The following is a 22856-nucleotide window of genomic DNA, read 5'->3' on the forward strand; positions in this document are numbered from 1 at the left end:
CTTTACCTTCCTACCCCTACCCTCCCATCTCTTCCACTCCTGCATATTGTCCTAGGAGCCATCCGCTACAGCAGAGATGAGACTAGGTCCTCTGCACCCCTGGGCCAAAACTCCACAGAGACAGCAGCAGCAGAGTAAAGAGGAGAGTACAGCTACTCCCCCAAGGTCCTTAACAGCTTCAGGAAAATGGCACTGCTTCATTGGCTAGTGATTATTTAACACTCCCTGACAAAACCTATGCCAATGCCTCCCTCCATTAATACGAGTTTTTTAAAAACTTTTTTAAAAGTTTATTTTATTTACTTTAAGAGAGAGAGAGAGAGGTGAGTGGGGTAGGGGTAAAGGGAGAGAGGGAGAGAATCCCAAACTGACAGTGTGGAGCCCAACATGGGTCTCCATCCCATGAAACACAAGATCATGACCTGAGCCAAAATCAAGAGTCGGATGCTTAACCAAAATGCTTATTTATTTCATTTTTTCATCACAAAACATATGTGTATATTTTTTCTTTTTAATTTTTTTAAATTTTGTTTAATGCCAGTATAATTAATGTACAGTGTTATATTAGTTTCAGGTATACAATACAGTGATTCAACAATTCTGTACATTACTCAGGGCTCATCACATAGGTGCACTTTTTTTTTCCCCTTTTTATTTACATCCAAGTTAGTTAGCATATAGTGCAACAATGATTTCAGGAGTAGATTCCTTAATGCCCCTTACCCATTTAGCCCATCCCCCCTCCCACAAACCCTCCAGTAACCCTCTGTTTGTTCTCCATATTTAAGAGTTTCTTATGTTTTGTCCCCCTCCCTGTTTTTTATATTATTTTTGCTTCCCTTCCCTTGTGATCATCTGTTCTGTGTCTTAAAGTCCTCATATGAGTGAAGTCATATATTTTCTTTCTCTAATTTTGCTTAGAATACCCTCTAGTTCCATCCATGTAGTTACAAATAGCAAGATTTCATTCTTTTTGATTGCCAAGTAATCCTCCATTGTGTAAATATACCGCATCTTCTTTATCCATTCATTCATTGATGGACATTTGGGCTCTTTCCATACTTTGGCTATTGTTGATAGTGCTGCTATAAACATTGGGGTGCATGTGTCCTTTGAAACAGCACACCTGTATCCTTTGGATAGATACCTAGTAGTGCAATTTCTGGGACGTAGGGTAGTTCTATTTTTAATTTTTTGAGGAACCTCCATACTGTTTTCCAGAGTGGCTGCACCAGTTTACATTCCCACCAACAATGCAAAAGAGATCCGCTTTCTGAGTATCCTCACCAACATCTGTTGTTGCCTGAGTTGTTAATGTTAACCATTCTAACAGGTGTGAGGTGTTATCTTATTGTGGTTTTGATTTGTATTTCCCTGATGATGAGTGATGTTGAGCATTTTTCGTGTGTCGCTTGGCCATCTGGGTGTCTTCCTTGGAGAAGTGTCTATTCATGTCTTTTGCCCATTTCTTCACTGGATTATTTGTTTTTTGTGTGCTGAGTTTGGTAAGTTCTTTATAGATTTTGGATACTAACCCTTTTTCTGATATGTCGTTTGCAAACATCTCCCATTCTGTCTGTTGCCTTTTAGTTTTGCTGATTGTTTCCTTCACTGTGCAGAGCTTTTTATTTTGATGAGGTCCCAGTAGTTCATTTTTGCTTTTGTTTCCCTTGCCTCTAGAGATGTGTTGAGTAAGAAGTTGCTGCAGCTAAAATCAAAGAGGTTTTTGCCTGCTTTCTTCTTGAGGATTTTGATGGCTTCCTGTCTTACATTGAGGTCTTTCATCCATTTTGAGTTTATTTTTGTGTATGGTGTAAGGAAGTGGTCCAGGTTCATTCTTCTGCATGTTGCTGTCCAGTTTTCCTAGTACCACTTGCTGAAGACACTGTTTTTATTCCATTGGATATTCTTTCCTGCTTTGTCAAAGATTAGTTGGCCATATGTTTGTGGGTCCATTTCTGGGTTCTGTATTCTGTTCCATTGATCTGAGTGTCTGTTTTGTGCCACATGTGTGTATATTTTTAAAGTAAAATAAAATGTTATCAATTTAATGACAATTGAATGAAATGAAATTTAATTAATCAAATTTAATGAAAAATTGCCCTAATCTTTCTCATTTAATACCCAACACTAGAGGTAATCTCTTTTTAACTTCTTTAGCTATTTCTTCTAGTATTTACTGCCATATATCTCAACAGTATGTTTATTCTACTATTGCTTGATTTTCAATCATAGACATTTTCTATTTTTCCACCAAGGAGGGTGAGGATTTAGGTCTCCCTCAACTCCTCCTGCCCTTGCTGTTCTTCTGTACAAGCATGCACAAACACTCACAGATGACCATAATATGTGAGTTACCATGCTTACGTTTTTGGTTTTATTGGTATTAATAATTACCTTATTTTTCTGGTTGCTTAGTTTTTCCTGTACTTATTCATGTATTATTTCATTACCCAAAGTCTCCGCCAGGGTTGTCAAACTCCCTTCAATAGGTTCAGACATTCCAAGCCATCTCTAAGTTTGTTTTTTCCCCCTGGAGTCCACACTCCTGGAGCCCTTTACCCTCTTGCTATAATCTGAATTGGCTTCTCTTTAACCTATGGGAAAGCTGTCAATGTTGTACAATACTTCTTCTTTAGTCTTGGTGATCTTTTTCACTTCTCTCCTGTATTAGATCCCTGTTTCCTAGATCCTACACCATCTTCTTTTGCTTGTTTGTTTAAAGATTTTGAGTACTCTCTACACCGAACATGGGGCTTCAACTCACAACCCTGAGATCCAGAGTCACATGCTCCACCAACTAAGCCAGCCAGGCACCCTCATTTGCTTTTAAAATAGAACATGTCCTTCAGAGACTTCCTGATAAAGGGTGCAGGGAAGTGAAATTTTATTGTCCTTACACATCTGAGAATGTTTTTTTTTCCTCCTCTCACACTTGATAGTTAGACGGTATATAGGACTGTGGGTTGAAGATTACTATCTGTAAGTCTTAAGATTTTGTTTTTTCCCCGTTGTTCTGAAATTTCATGACGATGTGCATTGATATACATTTTATTCCACACCATTATGCCAGGCACTTGGTTGCCTTTTGATCTGGAAATCTGTGTCCTTCAGTTTTGCACGTTTATTTTGAATTTTTTCATCTGTAATTCCTTTTAAGAATTTCCATTTATTGGATGTTTGATTTCTTTGTTCTCTAATTCTCATTGTTTCTCTCCTGTTTTTCATCTCTGTCTTTTTATCTATTTCTGGGACTGTTTCTCAAATTTATCTCTTGATTCTTCTATAAAGCGTTTTACTAATGTGGTCATATTTTTAAATCTCAAGAGCTCCTTGTTAAATTCTGATTATTTATTATAGTATACTTCCTTATTACATAGATGTGATTTTTTAACTTCTCAGATATATTCATTGTAATTTATATTTTATTTTGTTTTGCCTCTCTTTCCTCTGAGTTCCTCTTCTCCAAGTGTTTATTATTTATTTTTTTAGTTTTTGAGAGAGACAGAGAGTGAGTGTGAGCCGGGGAGGGGCAGAGAAAGGAGGAGAGAGAATCCCAAGAAGGTTCTGCACTGTCACCACAGAGCCCGATGCAGGGCTCAATCTTACCATCCGTGAGATCATGACCTGAGCTGAAATCATGAACCAGACACTAACTGACTGAGCCACCCAGGCGCCCTAAGACTCCATCTTTACGTAATCAAAGACCTGATAAAGAACATGAAGCACAGGCAGTTATTAATAAGATACTGAGTCCTTATTTTCCAGGCAAGTTATTTATCTGGTAAAGAAAAATCTTTTACAATAATCCAAGAAAAATTTCTCCTTTCAATAGAGAGAAAATTAAATTCCAGTTTTGTATAGGCACACTATTGCTATTAAAGCTCACTTTTAAAGCCCTTAAAATAAATTCATTCAATTTCAGCAGCAGCTTGACCACACAAGATAACAATTCCTCCTTTCTTCCCTTCCTCCCTTTCCTAGTGCTTCTCTCTCTTTTCCTAACTTTCTATGTCCATTTAGGTTTTGTCTTTTGTTTTTTTTTTTTCTAGTCTAAAACAACATTTAAATAACCTCTGAATTAGGACAAATTACTCTACTTTCCCCTTAACAAAAATGCATTCTCATACCTCATACCTTTCCCTACCAAAAACACATTTTACTGTCCCTGTATGCTTTGCCTAAAGTTTTTTTTCTTTACCCTTATTATTTCTACATGTAGGTTTCATTTACATATATTCATTAGAATTCTTAACCTTTAGAAAACAATTTCCAATGAAAGCCAAGAAGTAAGCAATTGTGAACTGTTACATACTAACATTGTGAGATTAGCATATTTATGATTATATCATTTTGTAATTTCTACACATGCATTTTCATAGTATAACTTGTTGATGTGGCAAAAAGAACATGTTAACAGATCCAAATATCTTTAGTTCCTCAAAGAAACTAAAAAGTTACAAAAACTTACACACGTAGCTTTTTCTGCCATGTTGACATACATTAAACAAATCATTTTTATTGTACCTTTTGTTCTTAGGTTGAATTTACAATTTTATAATCTCAAATATCTAGTAGAGATAACAGAAGCTAATTTGACTAGTCTTAATTTATGTAAGTGCTTACATTTTCTTCAAGCCAATTAATAGAGCTTTTCTACAAGTCAGTTTTTAGGTATACCATCCAGATGGGAAAACATACTGCATCTATATAACATACATACATTGCTACACATAAACATCCAGACAGATAAAACAGAAGTCTTATGGCTTTTATTTAAATATTTTATGAAATTTTTAAATTTTATATCAAGTACAATAATACAAAACTTGTATTACAAACTTCTAAAAGAACAGTTAGATCTAAATGGTGATTCTGGCAGATGGGACAAGTTAAGCTTACCCATTTAGATAGCTACAGCTTTTACCAATATTTGTGGAGAAAACTTTGAAGGTTTTTGTTTTCTTTAATAGATAATCCTGTGGAGGCTGCAGATTAAATTTTGGGCAAGGGAGCCTGTGAAATATCAAGTAGCAGTTTGTTTTTTAAAAACCTGTTTTTTCCAGTTTTGGGAGTTACTTTAGCCAACAGTTTTCTCCTTGGATACTTACAGTTCTAAGACATGGTAAGATTAATATTTCCAAGGGACTGAGAAAGGATAGAGGGTTTATCTAAGAAGGAACTCAAGGGCATATTTGCTTGTTATCAAAAATCAAAGACGAACAGGCAGGCCACAGACTGGACAAAGATCATTTCAGAGCTTATGTCTAACAAAGGACTTGCATCCAGAATATATGAAGTACATCTAGAACTCAATAATAAAAAGAAAACCCAATTTTTTAAAGTGGAGGGGGTATAGAAAATAAAGATTAAATGTAGTGTGGGATCCTAGAAGAACCTGGAACAGAAAAGGGATAATAATAGGGAAACTGATGTATTTGAATAGTTTATAGTTTAGCTAAGCAAAAAAGAAAAAAAAAAATCAAGGGTAATTACTGTTAGGGTCAGGCGTAAGGCAGGGTAAAGATAGGAGTCAGAGGCTAAAAAATTTTAGCAGTCAAAGGCTTTATTTGGGAACTAAGATCTCGGGCGAGGTTCTGTGACTCAGGGAGAGAGAGAGAGAGAGAGAGAGAGGAGTCAGGGAAGTGGCGCCCAGGTGTGGTGGGGTGGGGTTTTTAAGCTGCAGGGGTTCCCGGTTTAGGTCGGGTTGGGCCTTCTTCGTGTCAAGTCGTGCTGTCGCTTGGTGATTGGTTGACCTCCAATTCGTTCTGGCACGCTACTAGGGGCTTTTTGTTGGGTTGCGCTGGCAAGATGGCTGTCCCCTCTACTGTGGTTCCAAGGACATCCTAACATTCCAATCTCTTATTGGTGATAATGGGCGATGGATCTGATCTGGCTGCTTCCTGCGGGTGTAAGGGCGACGTCATGGTATGTGGGGTCTGAGTTGGAATGCGGGAATATGGCCCGACCACCATCTGGTGAAATGCAACCTGGGAAACTTCATGAATTCATTTTCATACGAAACGGAGAAAACAAGGTAAGAGCATAAGTATTATACAGATAGCAACTAGTGGGGTGACTATGGGGAGGAGCCAAGTTAGGAGGGGTGATTGCCACCAGGAGGTTAGGAGGTCTGAGGATCCTGGGCGGGCGGATAGAGTTTTTTGGATTTCCTTTAGGTGTTCTATATTGGTTTCAACTAAGCCTGATTCACTGAGGTAGTAGCAACATTCCTCCCTCAGGAACAGGCATGTTCCCCCTTTTTCTGCTGTCAGGAGATCTAGGGCTCGTCGGTTTTGTAGAGTGACCTGTGCTAAGGAGTTGATCTGCCTTTGTAAGGCGGATAGGGAGGTTGCTGAGGCTTCTAATTTATTGAGGATGTCTCGGCCCAACAGGGGGACAGGGCAGGAGGGGATGACTAGGAAGGAGTGGGAGAAGTGGAAGCCATCCAGGCAGCAGGTGAGTACCGGTGTGCATGGGGGAATGGAGGGGGTGTCATTTATGCCCATGACCGAAACGGAGGACGGCGTGGTGGGGCCTGAATAGCTCGGCAGGACGGAATAGGTAGCCCCCGTGTCCAACAGAAAGGAGATGGACTTACCCGCTACCTGGAGTTTTACCCTGGGCTTGGTGTGGGTCACCGGAGTTACTGAGTCTGGGCCTCGTCAGTCATCATCCTCCATCTCCAGCAGTTGGAAGGCAGAGTCCAATCAGGGTGAAGCCTCACCACGTGAGGGTGTTGCGAGTCTGTCGTCCCCTGGGTTAGGACAATCGGATTCCCAGTGGCCCATTTGCTGGCACAATGGGCATGGACTGGTAGGCTTTTTGGGATGGGGACACTGACGAGACCCATGGCCTTCTTGGCCACATTTAAAGCATGGCCCCGGAGGGGGCCGTGGTCCAGAGGGCTTTATTGTGGCTGGCCTCAGGGCAGCTACCAAGGCTTGGGTCTGTAATTGCACCTTTTGTTGGAGACGGGCCTATCGCCATTGTTCTTGAGCTTCCTCTTGGCCATTAAAAACTTTAAAAGCCATCTTTACCAGGTCGGCCATAGGGGTTTGAGGACCATCTTCGGCCTTTTTTAGTTTTTTTTGAATATCAGGGGCTGATTGGGAAATAAAATAGGTGGCCAATACTGTGGCCCTGGCGGGGGTGGTAGGGTCTAGTCTGGTATACTGGGTAAGTGCCTCTGTGAACCGGCTAAGGAAGGCTGAGGGGTTTTCATTGGGGTCCTGTATTATTTCTTGAACTGATTTGTTCGAGGTTGCCCTCATGCCTGCTAGTAGGCACTGGATCATCTGGTCCTGGCGGTGGTGACCATTGCCTGCATGTTGGTAGTTCCAATCGGGGTCGGCCGCCAGGACAGCATCGGCCCCTACAGGCATAGTGGGGTCGGTCATGTGGGTTTGGTCTGCATGTTCCCTCGCTGTGGCCTGGATGCGCTCCCTCTCCTCAGGGGTGAGGCTAGAGGTGAGGATTACATGGATGTCATGCCATGTGAGACTGTAGGCTTGGGCAAGGTATTGGAATTCTTTAATGTATTGGGTGGGGTCAGCCGAGAATGACCCTAGCCGCTTTTTGATGGCGGATAAGTCTTGGAGGGAGAAGGGGACGTGAATGGAACCAGGCCTTCAGGTCCTGCCATCTCACGGAGAGGTAAGATGGCCGCTGGGTTCTGTTCGCTGGGAGGGGCCTGAGCACGAGTTTGGGACGATATGGGAGGCGAGGGCGGGACGGCTGGGGGTTAGGAGTACGGAAGGGGGCGAGGACAGGTGGGCAGTGTGGCTAGATCCTCTAATGGGTCGAAGATCGGGGAAGTTGGTGAGGTGGGGTTGTCGGGGGGTTGTGGGTGGGCAAGGAGCATGCATGCAGAGGGGCAGGAGGAACATAGGTTGGGGCGAGACCTGAGGTCCCAAAAGACCATGACGTAGGGTATTTCTCCCCATTTTCCCAGCCAATGGCAGAAATTGTCCAGATCGGTTAAGATTTGGTATTGTAAAGACTCCTCAGGTGGCCATTGAGAATCATTATCTAATTTGTACTGAGGCCAGACTACAGTGCAAAGATGGATGAGTCGGTTACGACAAAGTTCGTCTTGTAAGCCCAGGAGCCGGAAGTTTTTTAATAGACATTGGAGGAGGGGTAAGAGATCGAGGTGGTTTAGACTCGTTACTCCCCTTTGGCGTGGCAGGGCGAGGTGTCCCTTGCGCTGCAATAAGAGGCCTACTGGCGTGCGGGCCTTGCGGCATGCGGAGGAAAGGAGACTGACTTGCGAGACGTCTCTCGTGGGTGTCAGCCGTAGTTGGAGGAGGGAAGGAGGGGTCTGTCCTACTTACCGGCTCCTGTAGGCGCTTGGGAGTAGGGTGGTTGGTGTCTGGCTTGGCGAGGAGGGAGCTCAGCCAAGGGAGGCGAGCTACTACCTCCCCACCGGGTTTCGGCACCAAATGTTAGGGTCAGGCGTAAAGCAGGGTAAAGATAAGAGTCAGAGGCTAAAATATTTTAGCAGTCAAAGGCTTTATTTGGGAACTAAGGTCTCGGATGAGGTTCCATGACTCAGGGAGAGAGAGAGAGGAGTCAGGGAAGTTGTGCCCAGGTGTGGTGGGGTGGGGTTTTCAAGCTGTAGCGGTTCTGGGTTTAGGTCCAGGTGGGCCTTTTTCGTGGCAGGTCGTGCTGTCGCTCAGTGATTGGTTGACCTCCGATTCGTTCTGGCAACTTTTCGTTGGGTTGCGCTGGCAAGATGGCCGTCCCCTCTACTGTGGTTCCAAGGACATCCTAACAATTACTACGAAGCTTTTTGTTTTTGTTTTTGTTTTTAAGGGTAGGGGCAGTCTGATAAATTTTTCTGCCTGCAGCAGAAGCCAAAAATATGGGAAGGCCTAGACTTTGTGGGATTTGCTTACAGAGTAAGGGACAATAAGTCAAGCCTTCTTGTGCCTTTTCTGTGCTTTTGTCAAAGCTAGTTCCCGGCTATCAGTATTTTCATCTTTCACGCCTGCTTGAGTGTCCTTTGCAGTTCTTAGCATTTGTTCTGAGTCTGATCTCTACTTCCTAATCTAGTTAAGGAAGTTTGTGAAGTTTTTTTCCCTCACACTAGCCATGTATCTTCTATAACTGTTCTTTCTTTTCTCTCCTTCCTTCCTTCCTTCCTCTCTTTCTTATCTGATCTTCCTATAAGTACCAACAGGGCATTTGTTTAGGATGAGAGCTCTCTTAAAAATCCTTTAGATGTAAAAGTCCAAATTTTCAAAGGTATACCTACTTCAACTATGATTCCAAACCAATAAGCCTTTTTATGGCTTAAAATCAATAAGCCTTTTATGGCAAACCATGGACACAGGGGTGTCCTCAAAGAGAATGCCAAGGATATAGCTCTCTCAAGATGCAGAACCACTCCAAAGATAGTATAAGAAAGCAAAGACCTTCATTGTCACAGGTGGTAAAGAAAGTTCTGTTTCCCACAAAGTGAGACACTTTAATTCACAGATCCACTAATCTATGTTTCCTGAAAGGTGGTACCAGAATGGGAATTTTCCCAGCACAAACAAGGGAATGAAAACAGAGATGGTAATAGCACGCTAGCCTGCTGGCTGGCTGCCTAATGCAAGCCCAACAGCCTGCACAACCCCACCTCCCCAAGTGCCAGAGACCAGAGAGAATATTCTCACTAGTTACAGATCCAAGTTCTTAGTAATAAAACAAGACAAATGAAGATTCTCATGATTTTCATCATGACAAATAACACAAAAGTCAGACAATGCAAACATGAAAACTTCTGGGAGGCTAAGAATCCATAACCTATAGGAACCCCAAACCTAATTCATGATTCAAGATCTATTTACCAAAGTTATTCTCCTGCCATTATGAGCTTAGAAAGGAAAGGACAAAGAGAAATGTTTGTATTCCTCTCTTTACTGGGTACTAGAGTCAGAGATCTGGGAGGTAAGGATTCTTACCTTCTGTTGGTCTGTTGTTTGTTCCCTCATAGCTGCACAGCAGTCTCTAGGGATAGTAGAATGATCCAGCTTTCTACTGTGCCATCCTCATCAGCAGAAGCTGTACCAGAGGAGAAAAATCATTTTCCTCCTACTCTTTTAGGGTTTCGGCTGGGGCTCTGTAACAAAAGACAGATTAGCAAGAGAAAAACAAGTAAGTTTATTAACATGTGTATCTCATGTGTATTTGGGAGAAATGCACGGATGATGCTAACACAAGGAGGTGGCTAGAATTTGGGCTTACATAGTATCTTCACCAAAGAACAATACATTTTTAGAAGAGTGACAAAACAGAGGAAAAGAGGTTTAGGCTTCCGAGGGCAGCAAACTGTGGGAAGATAAATATTTAGTGGCCACTGGAAGATAATAGCTAGTCGGTAAAATGTGTTCTGTGGAGTCCTCTGGGTCTGTCTTGTAGGGTTGTCAGTGATTAACTTCTGTACAAATTTAGGTTCTGTTTTAAGGCATATAGTCGGAGGGCAGAGAGCTTTCTTGGATCTGCTTCTCAATTGCCTTCAGTTCAAAATAATCTTTATGCCAAAGGGGAAGGTTTTTAGGTGGCATAGTCTGCTACCTGTCTTTAGGTTTGATTATAAAGTCCCCTTGCTATATAATGACCCCTTATGTTCTAACATCAAAATGTGAGATAAGGCATTGTCAAAAAGTTAGAAAATTGTTCACATGAGGCTTATTTGTAATAGGAAAACATAAATTTATAAGCAAAAAAATGTATCACAGCAACAAAAAATGTAGAGTGGGAATATGGCTGAGCAATATGGTATCATGCTACATACCCATTAAAAACGATCGGTAATGTACTGTGTGCTTTGGGGGAAAGTGTGTATAAAATAATTATAAGTGAAAAAGATGAAGACAACATAGTGAAGGCAAAATAAAAAATTGGACCCCATTTTCAGTTGTGTAACATGGTCGTTCAGGTTATTTTTCTTTATAGTTGCTCAAATTCATAATAAAATAGGAGACGATTCCTGCTTTGGAAACAGCCCTACTTCCCCATGCTTCCTGAGCCAAGTCTTTAATGCCATTTCATCATTTTCCTGTAGGTTAATTCTTAGGACATCAGAATATCTCTCTTCAAATATCAAAAAAGAACTTTTAAAGTCAGTGAACCAATAAACAGTTCCTGTTTTTCCCATCTCTCAAAGGGTGGAGCCCCCAAAGGACTAGGAGAAGAAGGAAGTTAAAAGGTGTTAAATACTGAGGCCAGCTTGCCCTGGTCAGCCTAGAGATCTGGCTTCCTAGTCAACATGAAGGCTCTCCTTTTTCTGGGGCTTCTCCTCCTGTCCGTCACCGTCCAGGGCAAGATCTTTCAAAGATGTGAGCTGGCCAAAACTCTGAAAAGACTTGGGATGGATGGCTTTAAAGGTGTCAGCCTGGCGACCTGTAAGTTAACTCTCCATACGTGCAAGTACTTAGCGGAGTGTGGAATAGCCAGAGGATGAGTAATAAGAAAGAGGCTTTGAATGAATGGACTTCTTTTATTTCTTTGAGGGTCTGTGTGCTTACAATTGTTACAAATATCAACTCGTGTCTTTTGAATCAGATATGCCAGAAGAAGGAATGAGGGCATGGGAGAGCAAAATTCTATGCCATTCTAAGTACACCAGGACCCACTGCACTCTTCGAGTGCAGCTGAATTTGCCAGTTGCCTCAGGTTTAGTGGCAGATGAAGTCTGACTAAAAGATACATTTGAGTGCCTGGAATATGTATCAAGTCCTTTCTACTTGACTCCAGGTATTTCCTGTTTGGAACTTGGTTCCAAAAAAAAATGAGCCTAGAGTAATGAGTATTTTCTGCTTTTTAAATTTCCCTGCCATGACATGGGATTTTTAACAGCAAAGTTTTAAAAACCTATGTTGAACTCTCAGTGCAGTTCCCCTCAATTACTGTGTGTGTAAGGATCCCTGAAATGCAGCTTGAAATCCCGTTTTACTATTCTCACTATAGTCGATTAACTATTTTTCATTTTCTTCCACATAATTCGAGATATGTCCAAGTAAAAGTTATTTTATATTTGAGTCCATATTTGTCAATGTGATCACTATATTTTTCAGGTTGAATTCAAACATTTCCTCTCAATAACTGTTTAAAAATTTTTTAATGTTTATTTTTTTGAGAGAGAGAGCGCAAGCAGGGGAGGGGCAGAGAGGTGGAGAGAGGATCGGAAGCGGACCCTGCACTGACAGCAGCAAGCCTGACCTGGGGCTCAAACTCACCTGAGCAGAAGTTGGACGCTCAACTGACTGAGCCACCAAGGCGCTCCAATAACTATTTTTGAATGAATGAGTGGATGGATAGATGAAAAAGTCTTTCCTATTTTTATTTCTTGGGTTTTTTTTTAATGTTTATTCATTTTTGAGAGAGGGAGAGAGAGAGAGAGAGAGAGAGAGAGAGAGAGAGAGAGAGAGAAGATGAGCGGGGGAGGGGAAGAGAGAGAGAGGGAGACAGAATCCAAAGCAGGCTGCAGGCTCCCAGCTGTCAACACAGAGCCTGATGAGGGGCTCTAACTCATGAATGGTGAGATCATGACCTGGGCCAAAGTCGGATGATTTGACTGAGCCACCCAGGCGCCCCTATATCTCTTGTTTACCAGATTCTAATTTGATAACCAAATTCACCTTTAGGTATCTTAAGAAAATTTATTTCTCCCAGAAAATTCTTAGTTTTTCTGATAAAAAGCATTTTTCCATCAGCGTACATATCTGCTATTAATTTTAAAATTCACTTAACAACTCTGTTGATTTTCCTATTCTAGGCTAAATCTTGCCTGCAAGATGGGAGCAGGGGAAGGGTAATAGCAATGGAAGAAACAGCTATTGTAATATTTTGAAAGTATGCTATCTTGTTCATTAGCATTACAAAATGATTTGCTAACAAAAGGATTCTCACTAAAGTGTTGAAATATTTTTGGGGATGCCTGGCTGGTTCAGTCAGTGGAACATGCAACTCTTGATCTCAGGGTTTTAAGTTCAAGCCCCATTTTGGATGTAGAGATTACTTTAAAAAATAAAATCTTAGGGGCACCTGTATTGGTTAAGTGGCCGACTTCAGCTCAGGTCATGATCTCATGGTTCGCGTGTTCAAGCCCCATGTCAGGCTCTGTGCTGACATCTCAGAGCCTGAAGCCTGCTTCAAATTCTGTGTGTGTCTCTCTCTCTTCTCCTCCCCCACTTGTGCTCTGTCCTCTCTGTCTCTCAAAAATAAATAAACGTTAAAAAAATTTTAATAATAAAATAAAATCTTAAATATAGATGTATATATATATTTACAAGTAAAACACACCTTTATACTTATAAAGTAAGTCATTAACAATAGAATAGCAAATTAGAACTGATTATGGTATGACAAATAAATCAGGTGGTATTGATATTTATAACTAAAAATAAGTTTTTTTCAGGGATGTGTGTGGCCAAATGGGAAAGTGATTATAACACAAGGGCTACAAACTACAATCCTAAAAGCCGAAGCACTGATTATGGGATATTTCAGATTAATAGCCGTTACTGGTGTAATGATGGCAAAACCCCCCATGCAGAAAATGCCTGTCATGTATCCTGCAGCGGTAAGACATGATGATATTTGATTGATGGCACAGGACTCATCTGGCTATATTTACAAGAACAGAGATTCAATACAAATGAAAAATCTTGAAAGATTCATCAGCGACCTAGAAAAACTCTATTTCAATATCTAGAAATGCTTTATTATCTTTCTCATAATTCCCTAAGAAATTAAAGAGCTCATTATATCATAAAAAGTTGATGTTTTCTAATATATGCAAGTTTCTGAAATGATCTATTAATTTATTATAAATGGATTTATTAATGTTTGTCAAAAAGAATGTCATTTCTCCCACTCTCTTTGGGGAGGTTTAGGTATAATTTGGTTGTGTGGCCCTTTTTTAAAAATTGTTTTTACTTTTTATTTTGAAATGTCCTAAATACATAGAAATTTAGAGATGTTAGTATAATAAACAGCCATTTACTTTTTTTATGTATATGTTCCTTTTTGCTGAATGATTTTATTTTATTTTATTGTTGGTGCCTTTTATTTATTTTTAATTTTACACTTATTTTTAGTGTAATAACGTTTTCAGGAATAGAATTTAGTGACTCATCACTTACATATAACCTATAACTTGCACCTTCAGAAAATACAGTTCCTATATAATTATTGTTATACCTAACAAGTTGATTAATGGATTTGTTTAATTAGGGTGAAACAAATATTCTATTGAACTCATATAAAAAATAGAAATAAATGTGGAATCTTTAGTGCACAAAAATATTGGAGAAATATAGTAAAATTGATACTGTTAATTTTAAATGTTAAAATTCCTAATAGACAAGATTCATCGCAGAATATATTTTTTATCCAGATAATTTATTTTTGATTTATTTTAAAAAATATATTATATAACATATGTGCTCATTGAATAAAAATTTTTACTACCCAGAGATTTATGACCACTGGTAACTTCTAGTATATATTCTGCCACAAAATGTATCAATCATGTATATGAATTACAAAGCTATATCATTCACAAATGAACCTACACACAAACATGTAAACAATGTGGTATTACGAAAAAGGAAGTTGTACTACATATACTCCCTACGACTTGCTCTTTATCACACAAAATTATGTCAACAAATACAAAGCTGTATTCTTTTTCAAGGATGAAAAGAATTCCACAAATTAATGTTCCATACCTTATTGGTCCAACTCTTATTGGTAAGCCCTTAGGTTCCTCTGCTTTTCCCCCTTTATTAAATGCCATGAACATCTTACGCCTATATCTCCAGGTGCATTTTTATTATTTCTTTAGGATAGATTTCTGGTAGTAGAACTGCTGATTAAAAAGTTGCTAGTCTCTGTTTGGTTTTTTTATTTGTTTGTTGTGTTTTTTACAGTCCCTACTTAAAAAGACAACCTTCTATTGCATTAGTTAATTCCAGAGCTTCCAATGACTTTGGTAAATGAGAAACAGAATGCTTTATCTCATGTCAAATGGGATGGAATGAAACAAAAATTTCCCCCAACATTCACAGATAAATGGACTCTTGGAATATTACTTTAATGTTCTTTCCTCAGCCTAAGAGAATAATGCTGGCTATATCTAAGCTTACAATGAAATTTCTCTGGAAGTTGTTCTCATTCCTCACCATCTCTTTTTCAGAGTTGCTGCAAGATAACATCAGTCAAGCTGTAAAATGTGCAAAGAGGGTTGTCAGTGATCCACAAGGCATTAAAGCATGGTACGTTTAAGCATTAGTGGGGAAAGCTACTTTGCCCTAGGGTTAAGAGAAAAGTGAGAGAGGGGTGGCTCATTGGGTTAAGCGTCCGACTTCCGCTCAGGTCATGATCTCGCAGTCTGTGAGTTCAAGCGCCCCCGTCGGTCTCTGTGCTGGCAGCTCAGAGCCTGGAGCCTGCTGTGGATTCTGTCTCCCTCTCTCTCTGCCCCTTTCCCATTTGCACTCTATCTCTCTCTCTCTCAAAATAAATAAACATTTTAAAAATTTTTTTAAAAAAAGGGGGCACCTGGGTGGCTCAGTTGAGCGTCTGACTTCGGCTCAGGTCATGACCTCACAGTCTGTGGGTTGGAGCCCGGAGTCAGGCTCTGTGCTGACAGCTCAGAGCCTGGAACCTGCCTCCGATCCTGTGTCTCCCTCTCTCTCCACCCCTCCCCCACTCTCACTTTGTCTCACTCTGTCTCTCAAAAATAAATAAATGTAAAAAAATAAAGATTAAAATTAAAATTAAAAAAAAGAGAAATGAGAGAGGATTTTCAAAGACCAAAGTATGCTACTGAGAAGTGAACATTGCAGCTCTAGACTTACGCTAAACAAGGAGTTACCTAGAAACAATCGACTTCCTCTGATTTAGAATCTTACTCAGGAATTACTAAATTCTACTCCTGAAACCAGTATTACACTATATGTTAACTATCTAGAATTTAAATAAAAACTTACAAATATAGAATCTTACTCTTTTACTCTTCAATTTATTTTAGAGGATTTCTAGAGTTTTTACGATTCTCAACACTCTATCAGTTCCTTGTCATATCTTGAAACTACTTTTGGAGTTAAGCGAATGTGGAAAGCACTTTGCAGGTGCTATTGCAGAATGCATTTATCAATGTTTATGTTCAGCATTCTGTGTTCTAGTGAGGGCTTCGGGGGAGGCGATATACTTGGTGTACATCTCTCCATTTAATAAATAGCAGTATCTGTCTGTAGCCTGTTGTCCATTTAGTGGTAAAACATTCTGTTCTCCCAGAGGATCTGAAGTATGTGTATTACAATGAAGATGTGTTTTAACCTTATCACCATTTATTTCACCATTCTCTACAGGGTGGCGTGGAAAACACACTGTCGAAACAAAGATGTCTCTCAGTATGTTCGGAACTGTGGAGTGTAACTGTTGGAGTTTTCCTTCTTCAGCTCATTCTAGGTCTTTTTCCTTTAAGGGAGTAGTGATTGAGTGAAAGGTCACACTACTATTCTTTCAAACAATAACATTTTTACAGATGCAGGAGCAAAATATGGTCTTTATTCTAAAAGGCTTGTTTACAAATGTGTTTATTATTTGATAGTCATCCTGTAACATTTTTCAGTTTGCTAATAGAAATAATGCTGGTGAAAGCTTATCTAAAATCTTGCCTATCAAATACATCTCCAGTACATTCAGTTCTTAAAGAAATAACCCAGACTTAATCTTTATTACTCCCCAGTAGTTTATAAAAATGTAACAGAAGATTGTCTTACAACAAATTGATCACAGGCAAAATTCTAGCTTCATAGGCATCTGATGCCTTCATCTGTTCAGGCATCTCCAAAAACAGTAAAAACAAAAACAAAATACACATGCACACACACAGAAAAATAACAAAAACAAACCAAACCAAAACACTCTGTTGGACAATATCAAGTAAAAATGCTAAATGACAAAAATGAAAACAGCCTGAATTAGGGATTTTGCTTTTCTAAAGTGTGACCTTGGTTTAAATGTTTTCTCAGAAATGTTGCTTTCATACTCCTTTAAAAATAAATTAACAATTTATGTGTCAATCTATTTTAGCCCTTTGAAGAATTCTTCTGTTCACTTTTCTGATTATGAAGGAATATAAAGGACTAGATGAGTTGTTGCTGTTCTTTAATTTTATTAACTTAGATTCATGCAGAATGAATAAATCCTGAAATAATTGCTGATTAGCCACAAATGTGAAATTATGCATGCTGTAAAAAAAATACAAACATTATCATTAAAGGCTTTGTCTGTCTTTGTTTAGACCCATCTAGTGTCTCTGAAGAAAAAATATATGTATTAAAAATATATATATTTGGCACTCTTAATACATCCTATGTCTTCACCTGTACCCAAATAGCTAGGTATTGCTGGAGAAAAACCCACAAGCATTCTGATAGATCTCACTATCATAACCACAAATCTGACATGGACCCTCAGTCTGCATGACCATCTTACTGACTTCTCTGCACTCCTATGGTGGTGTTCCCACTCTCCAAAATGACTATTTTACTCCTCTTCCTCCCTTCAAAGACTCAGCATACACACCCAACCACCCACTCCACTCCCAACCATCTTCCACTCTCTCTCGTCAGTATAACACCTGCCCTCACATGACACTGAGAAAATAGAAGCAACCTCATACGAAATTCTCTCCTCCTTGCCACCATGACAGTGGTCACACCTTGCCTCTCTTCCTCTGCTCCCGCCAATAACTGTCTGCACATGCAATCTCGGATTGAATCCCTCTCACTACTCCAAGTTAACTGAGTGTTTCCTGCATCCTGAGTTTCTCCCTCCTTGCTGGATCATCCCTGCCATTGTACAAAATGTCCTGGTAACCTCCCATCTTACAAAGACCTCCGTTAACCAACACAAGTCTCTAACTACATCATTCTGACTTCTGGGATGAGAGATCTGTATACACCAATTCCATGTCCTCACCTGCCTTTTCTCCCTCACCTCTTTTCAAACCGTTTTTTTTTTTTTAATGTTTATTTATTTATTTTGAGAGAGAGAAAAAGAGAAAGAGCCAAGCAGACTCCAGGCTGTTAGCGCCAATCTCAACACTGGTCTCGATCCCACAAACTGTGAGATGATGACCAGAGCCTGGATCAAGAGTCAGAAGCTCAGGGGTGCCTGGGTGGCTCAGTTGGTTACACTTCCTGTTCTTGATTTTGGCTCAGGTCATGAACTTGAGGTTAGTGAAATCCAACCCTGCATTGGGCTCTGTGCTGACAGCATAGAGCCTGCTTGGGATTCTCTCTCTCTCTCTCTCTCTCTCTCTCTCTCTCTCTGCCCCTTCCTCACTCACGCATGCTCTTTCTCTCAAAATAAATAAATAAATTTTTTAAAAAGTCAGAAGCTCAACCGACTGAGCCACCCAGGTGCCCCTCTTTTCAAACCTTCTTCACCTGGCTGCTATCCTTAGTTGTTAGCTGAAACCTCTCCTTCATGGATCCTTCTGTGACTCCTTGAGGCCAATTCTAGTAATTGCCCATTCTCTGTTCAACTTATGTGATCTCCCAGCAGTACTTGATGAAGTAAACCACTTCATACTTCTAGAAAACTCTTTCTCCCTCTGCTTCTCCTCATTCACATCCGGCCTCACGGATTGCTCCTTCTCAGTCCTTGGCTGGCCTTTTCTCTGCTATTTAGTTTCTAATTGTGGGAGGTCCCCAGGACTCATGCCCATAGCCACTGGATAGACCACATATCTTATTTATTTATTTATTTAGTCTTTTCTTGCTGAAATATAACTTCTAAAATAACAGATTTTCGGGGCACCTGGCTGACTCAGTGGGTAGAGCATGCTACTCTGGATCTCGGGGTTGTGAATTCAAGCCCCACATTGGATGTAGAGATTACTTAAAAAAAATCTTTAAAAAACCCAGATTTTTCCCGCTTTTTAAACATATTGAAATAACTCAATTTCCCCCAAATGTACAAGTACAGTACAAAGGCCTTTTATTTTTTTAAATAGTTTGAGAGTAAATTGGTGCCCATGTGGCCCTGAATTGTTCAGTATGTGATTCCTACATAACCTCAAAACATCACCCAAATCAGGAAGTTAACCGTGCTACATAATTACCACCTAATCATCATATCGCATTCAATTTCATCAATTGTCCCTCTAAGTTCTTTACAGTAAAAATATCTAATTCAGAATTATGTATTGTATTTGGTGGTCTTTATTAGTTTTCTTCAATCTGGATCATCTCTTCAGTTTTTTTCCCTTGACTTCTACAACTAACAATTTTGAAGACCACATATCAGTTATGTTGTAAAATGTCCCAAGGTTGTTTTGAGGTTCTACTGATTAGATTAGGCTGTGCCTCTTTGGCAGGAGTACCACGGAAGTGAGGCTGTGCCGTTCTCATTGTGCCCTCTTAGGTGGCATGTGGTTTTGAAATGTTCTATTACTGGTGACGTTCATTTCAGTCATTTGATGAAGGTAATGTCTGCAAGTCACCTCCCCTGTGAAGTATTTGCGAAGAGTAAGGTACTTTGAGATTGTTCCTTATCAAATTTTCAACTTATGCATTTATTTATTGTATCAGTATGGACTCATGGCTTCCTGTTTTATTCAAGTTATAATGAATTATAATCTATTACTATCGTTTATTTTTGATGCTCACGCTGTCCATGATTTGGCTAGTGGAGCTCCTGCAAGCTCGCTTCTGCATTATTTTGACATGTTCTCATCATTCTTTGAGCACCTTCTTGTTTTCTGGCCCAGGATGTTCTAAGACTCACCTTGTTCTTTCCCTGCTCCAGCCCTGAAATCACCCATTTCTCTGAAGAACACTGATCCTTCACAGTGGACAATGGTATTTAAAAAACAAGATCTAGGCACTAGGGTGTCACTGTTGCCAGGCCCTGTCAATGGCCAGAGAAGGAGGATATGCACAATACTCGTCACTCTATGTATCCATTTATATTGAATTCACATCAGTATCTCCAACTCCAATCCCACACCACAGGGTTTATTCTAGTTTTCTCTTTTCCCATGTTGTTCCCAGAGAACTCCCTTCTCTGATGGTGAGAAAGCTGGCATCCATTGTCCTTAATAACCTTAAAATGTATCCTTAGTACATGTATGTATTTGATCAATTTGTCTGTATGTAACCGATCTCCCAACACTGCCACAGCATGGAAGAGACGGCCTCCACTCAGGCTCTGATACCCTTCGTTGGCTCCTCCTTCTTCCACATCTGCACACCCTCTTAACTGTGTTATATCTCTAACACGCTATGCTGGGTCACTGTCCTAATAGGAAGGGGGGCAGAGTTTTTTACTCTTGTTTACACCTACATTCCAAACACCTAAAACAGTGCCTGGAACATGATTCATGCTCAATAAATAGTTGATTGAATGAATCTCTTTCTTATTATTTAGTATATTCCTCCATGTTTACCATTCTAGGATTTTTCTTACTCCTCAGGTCCACGATTCCAGTACAACAGCTTCTGGGATTCCAAGGGTCAGGTCTCAGGGTGCCTGGCTGGCTCAGTCAGAAGGCTGTGTGACCCTTAATCTCAGGGTTGTGAGTTTGAGCCCCATGTGGGGTGTAGAGATTAGTTAAATAAATAAAACTTAAAGAAACAAATTCATCCACAGGTCAGGTCTCAAGACCATGTGAATGTAGTGTGTAGACTAGCCATGGGAGGGCAGCAGAGGACTTCAACACAGGTGCAGCCTTGGGCTTCAAGATTTTGGGACCATTCTAGTATGAATAAACCCAGAAAAAATATGGGTTTATTCATATCAGGTTACCCAGAGGTGTATAAAGAATGGATCAAAGTAGGGGAGAGAGACTTGAAGAGTGACTGCCTAAATGCAGAGATGGGCTATATCCAGGAAGCACCATACAACACAGGCTGACTGAAGAAACAATGAGAGATTAGCAAAAGTTGTCTGTAGAGCGAAAGCAATGTTTGTTGGAGATTTTGCTTAATGTTTTTGATAAATATCATTTTTTACCTTTACCTGTTATTTTCATACAATTAATTTCTCAAACTAAATTTCTCTTATTCAGGAATGGAATAAAAATCAGTATCAATGGTTGATCATTTTTGAGAGAAACTCAATTTTCATATTGCTTAGTTTTACCCTAGGATATTATTTGAAATGCGGAATGATATTCCAAATGATAATTTAGCTCTTTATGTGGCACTAATTATAACTAAGCCCTGAGCACATTTCTAGTATTTAGTGGACTCATTTTTAAAATATTTACTTAGAAGTTGCTAACGGGAATTAATAAAAATTATAATCAGAAGTGACCAATGTCATTCATAGATACAATGTTTTTCAATTAAATGCATGTCTATTATGCAATTGTATTTTAAAAGTTATTTTTTAATTTTAATCAGGTTATAAATTCTCAATGTTTACAGAGTCAGGTAAGTTCCACAAGGTTTATTATGAAAGATGTACCTCCTCATTTCTCCCCCTTTACATGATCACTTTCTACTCTATTAGTTTAATAGTAATTTTTTATATTTGCCTCCGTGCTTTAAAGTATTAGACTTGTATTGATTTTTCTTGATTTTTTCATGTTAGGATATTGACTTTCCACTATCAGGGTTCAGGATTAGGCTCTATTTCCTCCTCCTCCTCCTCCCATCACAAAACAGAGCCCAATGCCCATCCTTCCAATGTAATTATATATTTTTTTGTTAGACCAATACCCAGTATTTCTGTAGCCATGAATACAATTATTTTCTTCTTTTATGCAGTATTTTATTTTCTCTAGAGCTAATAACTCTATGATTCTTAAATTTGCTTAGTTTTCTGTGTATCTCATTAGTTTACCTCCCAAACTCTAGGTCTAATATTTACACATTAAAAGTATTTAAATAATCTCTCAAGGCTTCAGACCCAGCTAGAATTTTGTCAATTTCATCTTTTTTTAAAAAATTAATTTATTTAAGTAATCTCCATAACCAATGACGGGCTCAAACTCATAAATCCGAAATCAAGAGTCTCATTCTTTTCCAATTGAGCCAGCCAGGCACCCCAATTTCATCTTTTTAAAGCAGTAATTCCCAAAGATTTCCCACCAAATCTAACTGGGACTCGTTTCTGTCTGTGTCTAATACATAGCTTATCACCCTGGGTTTGCTCTTTCAACATCATTTTGGGATCCTCTTCTTTTATCTCCATATTTTATATTTATTGTGTTTCCTGTATTTCATAATTTCCTCTTTCTTGCTTTATTTTGGTGGATTACATCTCCAGAATCTTCCTGAGAAAGGGTACATGAAAGGTACTTTTTTTGAGACTTAGCATGTCTGAAATTGTCTTTTTTCTATTTCACACTTGGTTGATAATTGGCTGGGTATGGAGTATTAAGTTGGAATTAATGTTCTTCAGAAATTTAGAGATGGTCTATTGAACTGGGACCGCCTGGGGAACCAAACCCAGGGAAGTCCATTGTGCCCCAGATTACAATGTTGCTACTAAGGAGTCTTAAGCCATTATGAATTCATAACCTGGAAGTACGTGGGATCTTCTCTTTATCTTCAGGGTTGTGAAAGTTTGCAATGATGTGCCTTGATGTGGATCTGTTTTCATATTTGTTCTGGGTACTTGGTAGGATCTTCAGCTTAGAAACTCATAACCTTAAGTACTAGAAAGCTTTGTTGAATCATTTTTAATTATTTCCTTCCTTCCATTTTCTTCATTCTCTTTGGAACTCCTAGACTAGTCCTCTGATATAGTTACAGAGTGAATTGGGTCCCTCTAAAATTCATATGTTGAAGCCCTAACCTCCAATGTGACTGTATATGAGGGTAAGGCCTTTAAATAGG

The 22856-nt window shown here is 39.5% G+C and overlaps 1 protein-coding gene and 1 long non-coding RNA gene across 3 annotated transcripts; one reads left to right on the top strand and one right to left on the bottom strand.

Moving 5' to 3' along the window:
• Nucleotides 1-5479: 5479 nt before the first annotated feature.
• LOC113602820 (uncharacterized) lies at nucleotides 5480-8510 on the bottom strand. Its single transcript, XR_003424348.2, has 3 exons — nucleotides 8337-8510; nucleotides 6602-6757; nucleotides 5480-5998 (listed from the first exon to the last, which is right to left on the bottom strand). It is a non-coding gene; the product is annotated as an uncharacterized LOC113602820 (long non-coding RNA).
• Nucleotides 5914-17310, top strand: LYZ (lysozyme). 2 transcript variants are annotated; one of them, XM_015063672.3, is made up of 5 exons: nucleotides 5914-6037; nucleotides 11159-11396; nucleotides 13412-13576; nucleotides 15194-15272; nucleotides 16368-17310. In XM_015063672.3, the coding sequence occupies exons 2-5, from the start codon at nucleotides 11261-11263 to the stop codon at nucleotides 16432-16434; spliced, it is 447 nt and encodes a 148-aa protein (XP_014919158.1). In that variant the 5' UTR covers nucleotides 5914-6037; nucleotides 11159-11260; the 3' UTR covers nucleotides 16435-17310. The 2 variants fall into 2 exon arrangements, with proteins under 2 accessions (XP_014919158.1, XP_053082452.1); XM_053226477.1 differs by lacking the exon at nucleotides 5914-6037 and adding an exon at nucleotides 8692-8903.
• Nucleotides 17311-22856: the final 5546 nt, after the last annotated feature.

This window comes from Acinonyx jubatus, chromosome B4, assembly GCF_027475565.1.
Source record: "Acinonyx jubatus isolate Ajub_Pintada_27869175 chromosome B4, VMU_Ajub_asm_v1.0, whole genome shotgun sequence".
NCBI classification, from domain to species: Eukaryota; Metazoa; Chordata; class Mammalia; order Carnivora; family Felidae; genus Acinonyx; species Acinonyx jubatus.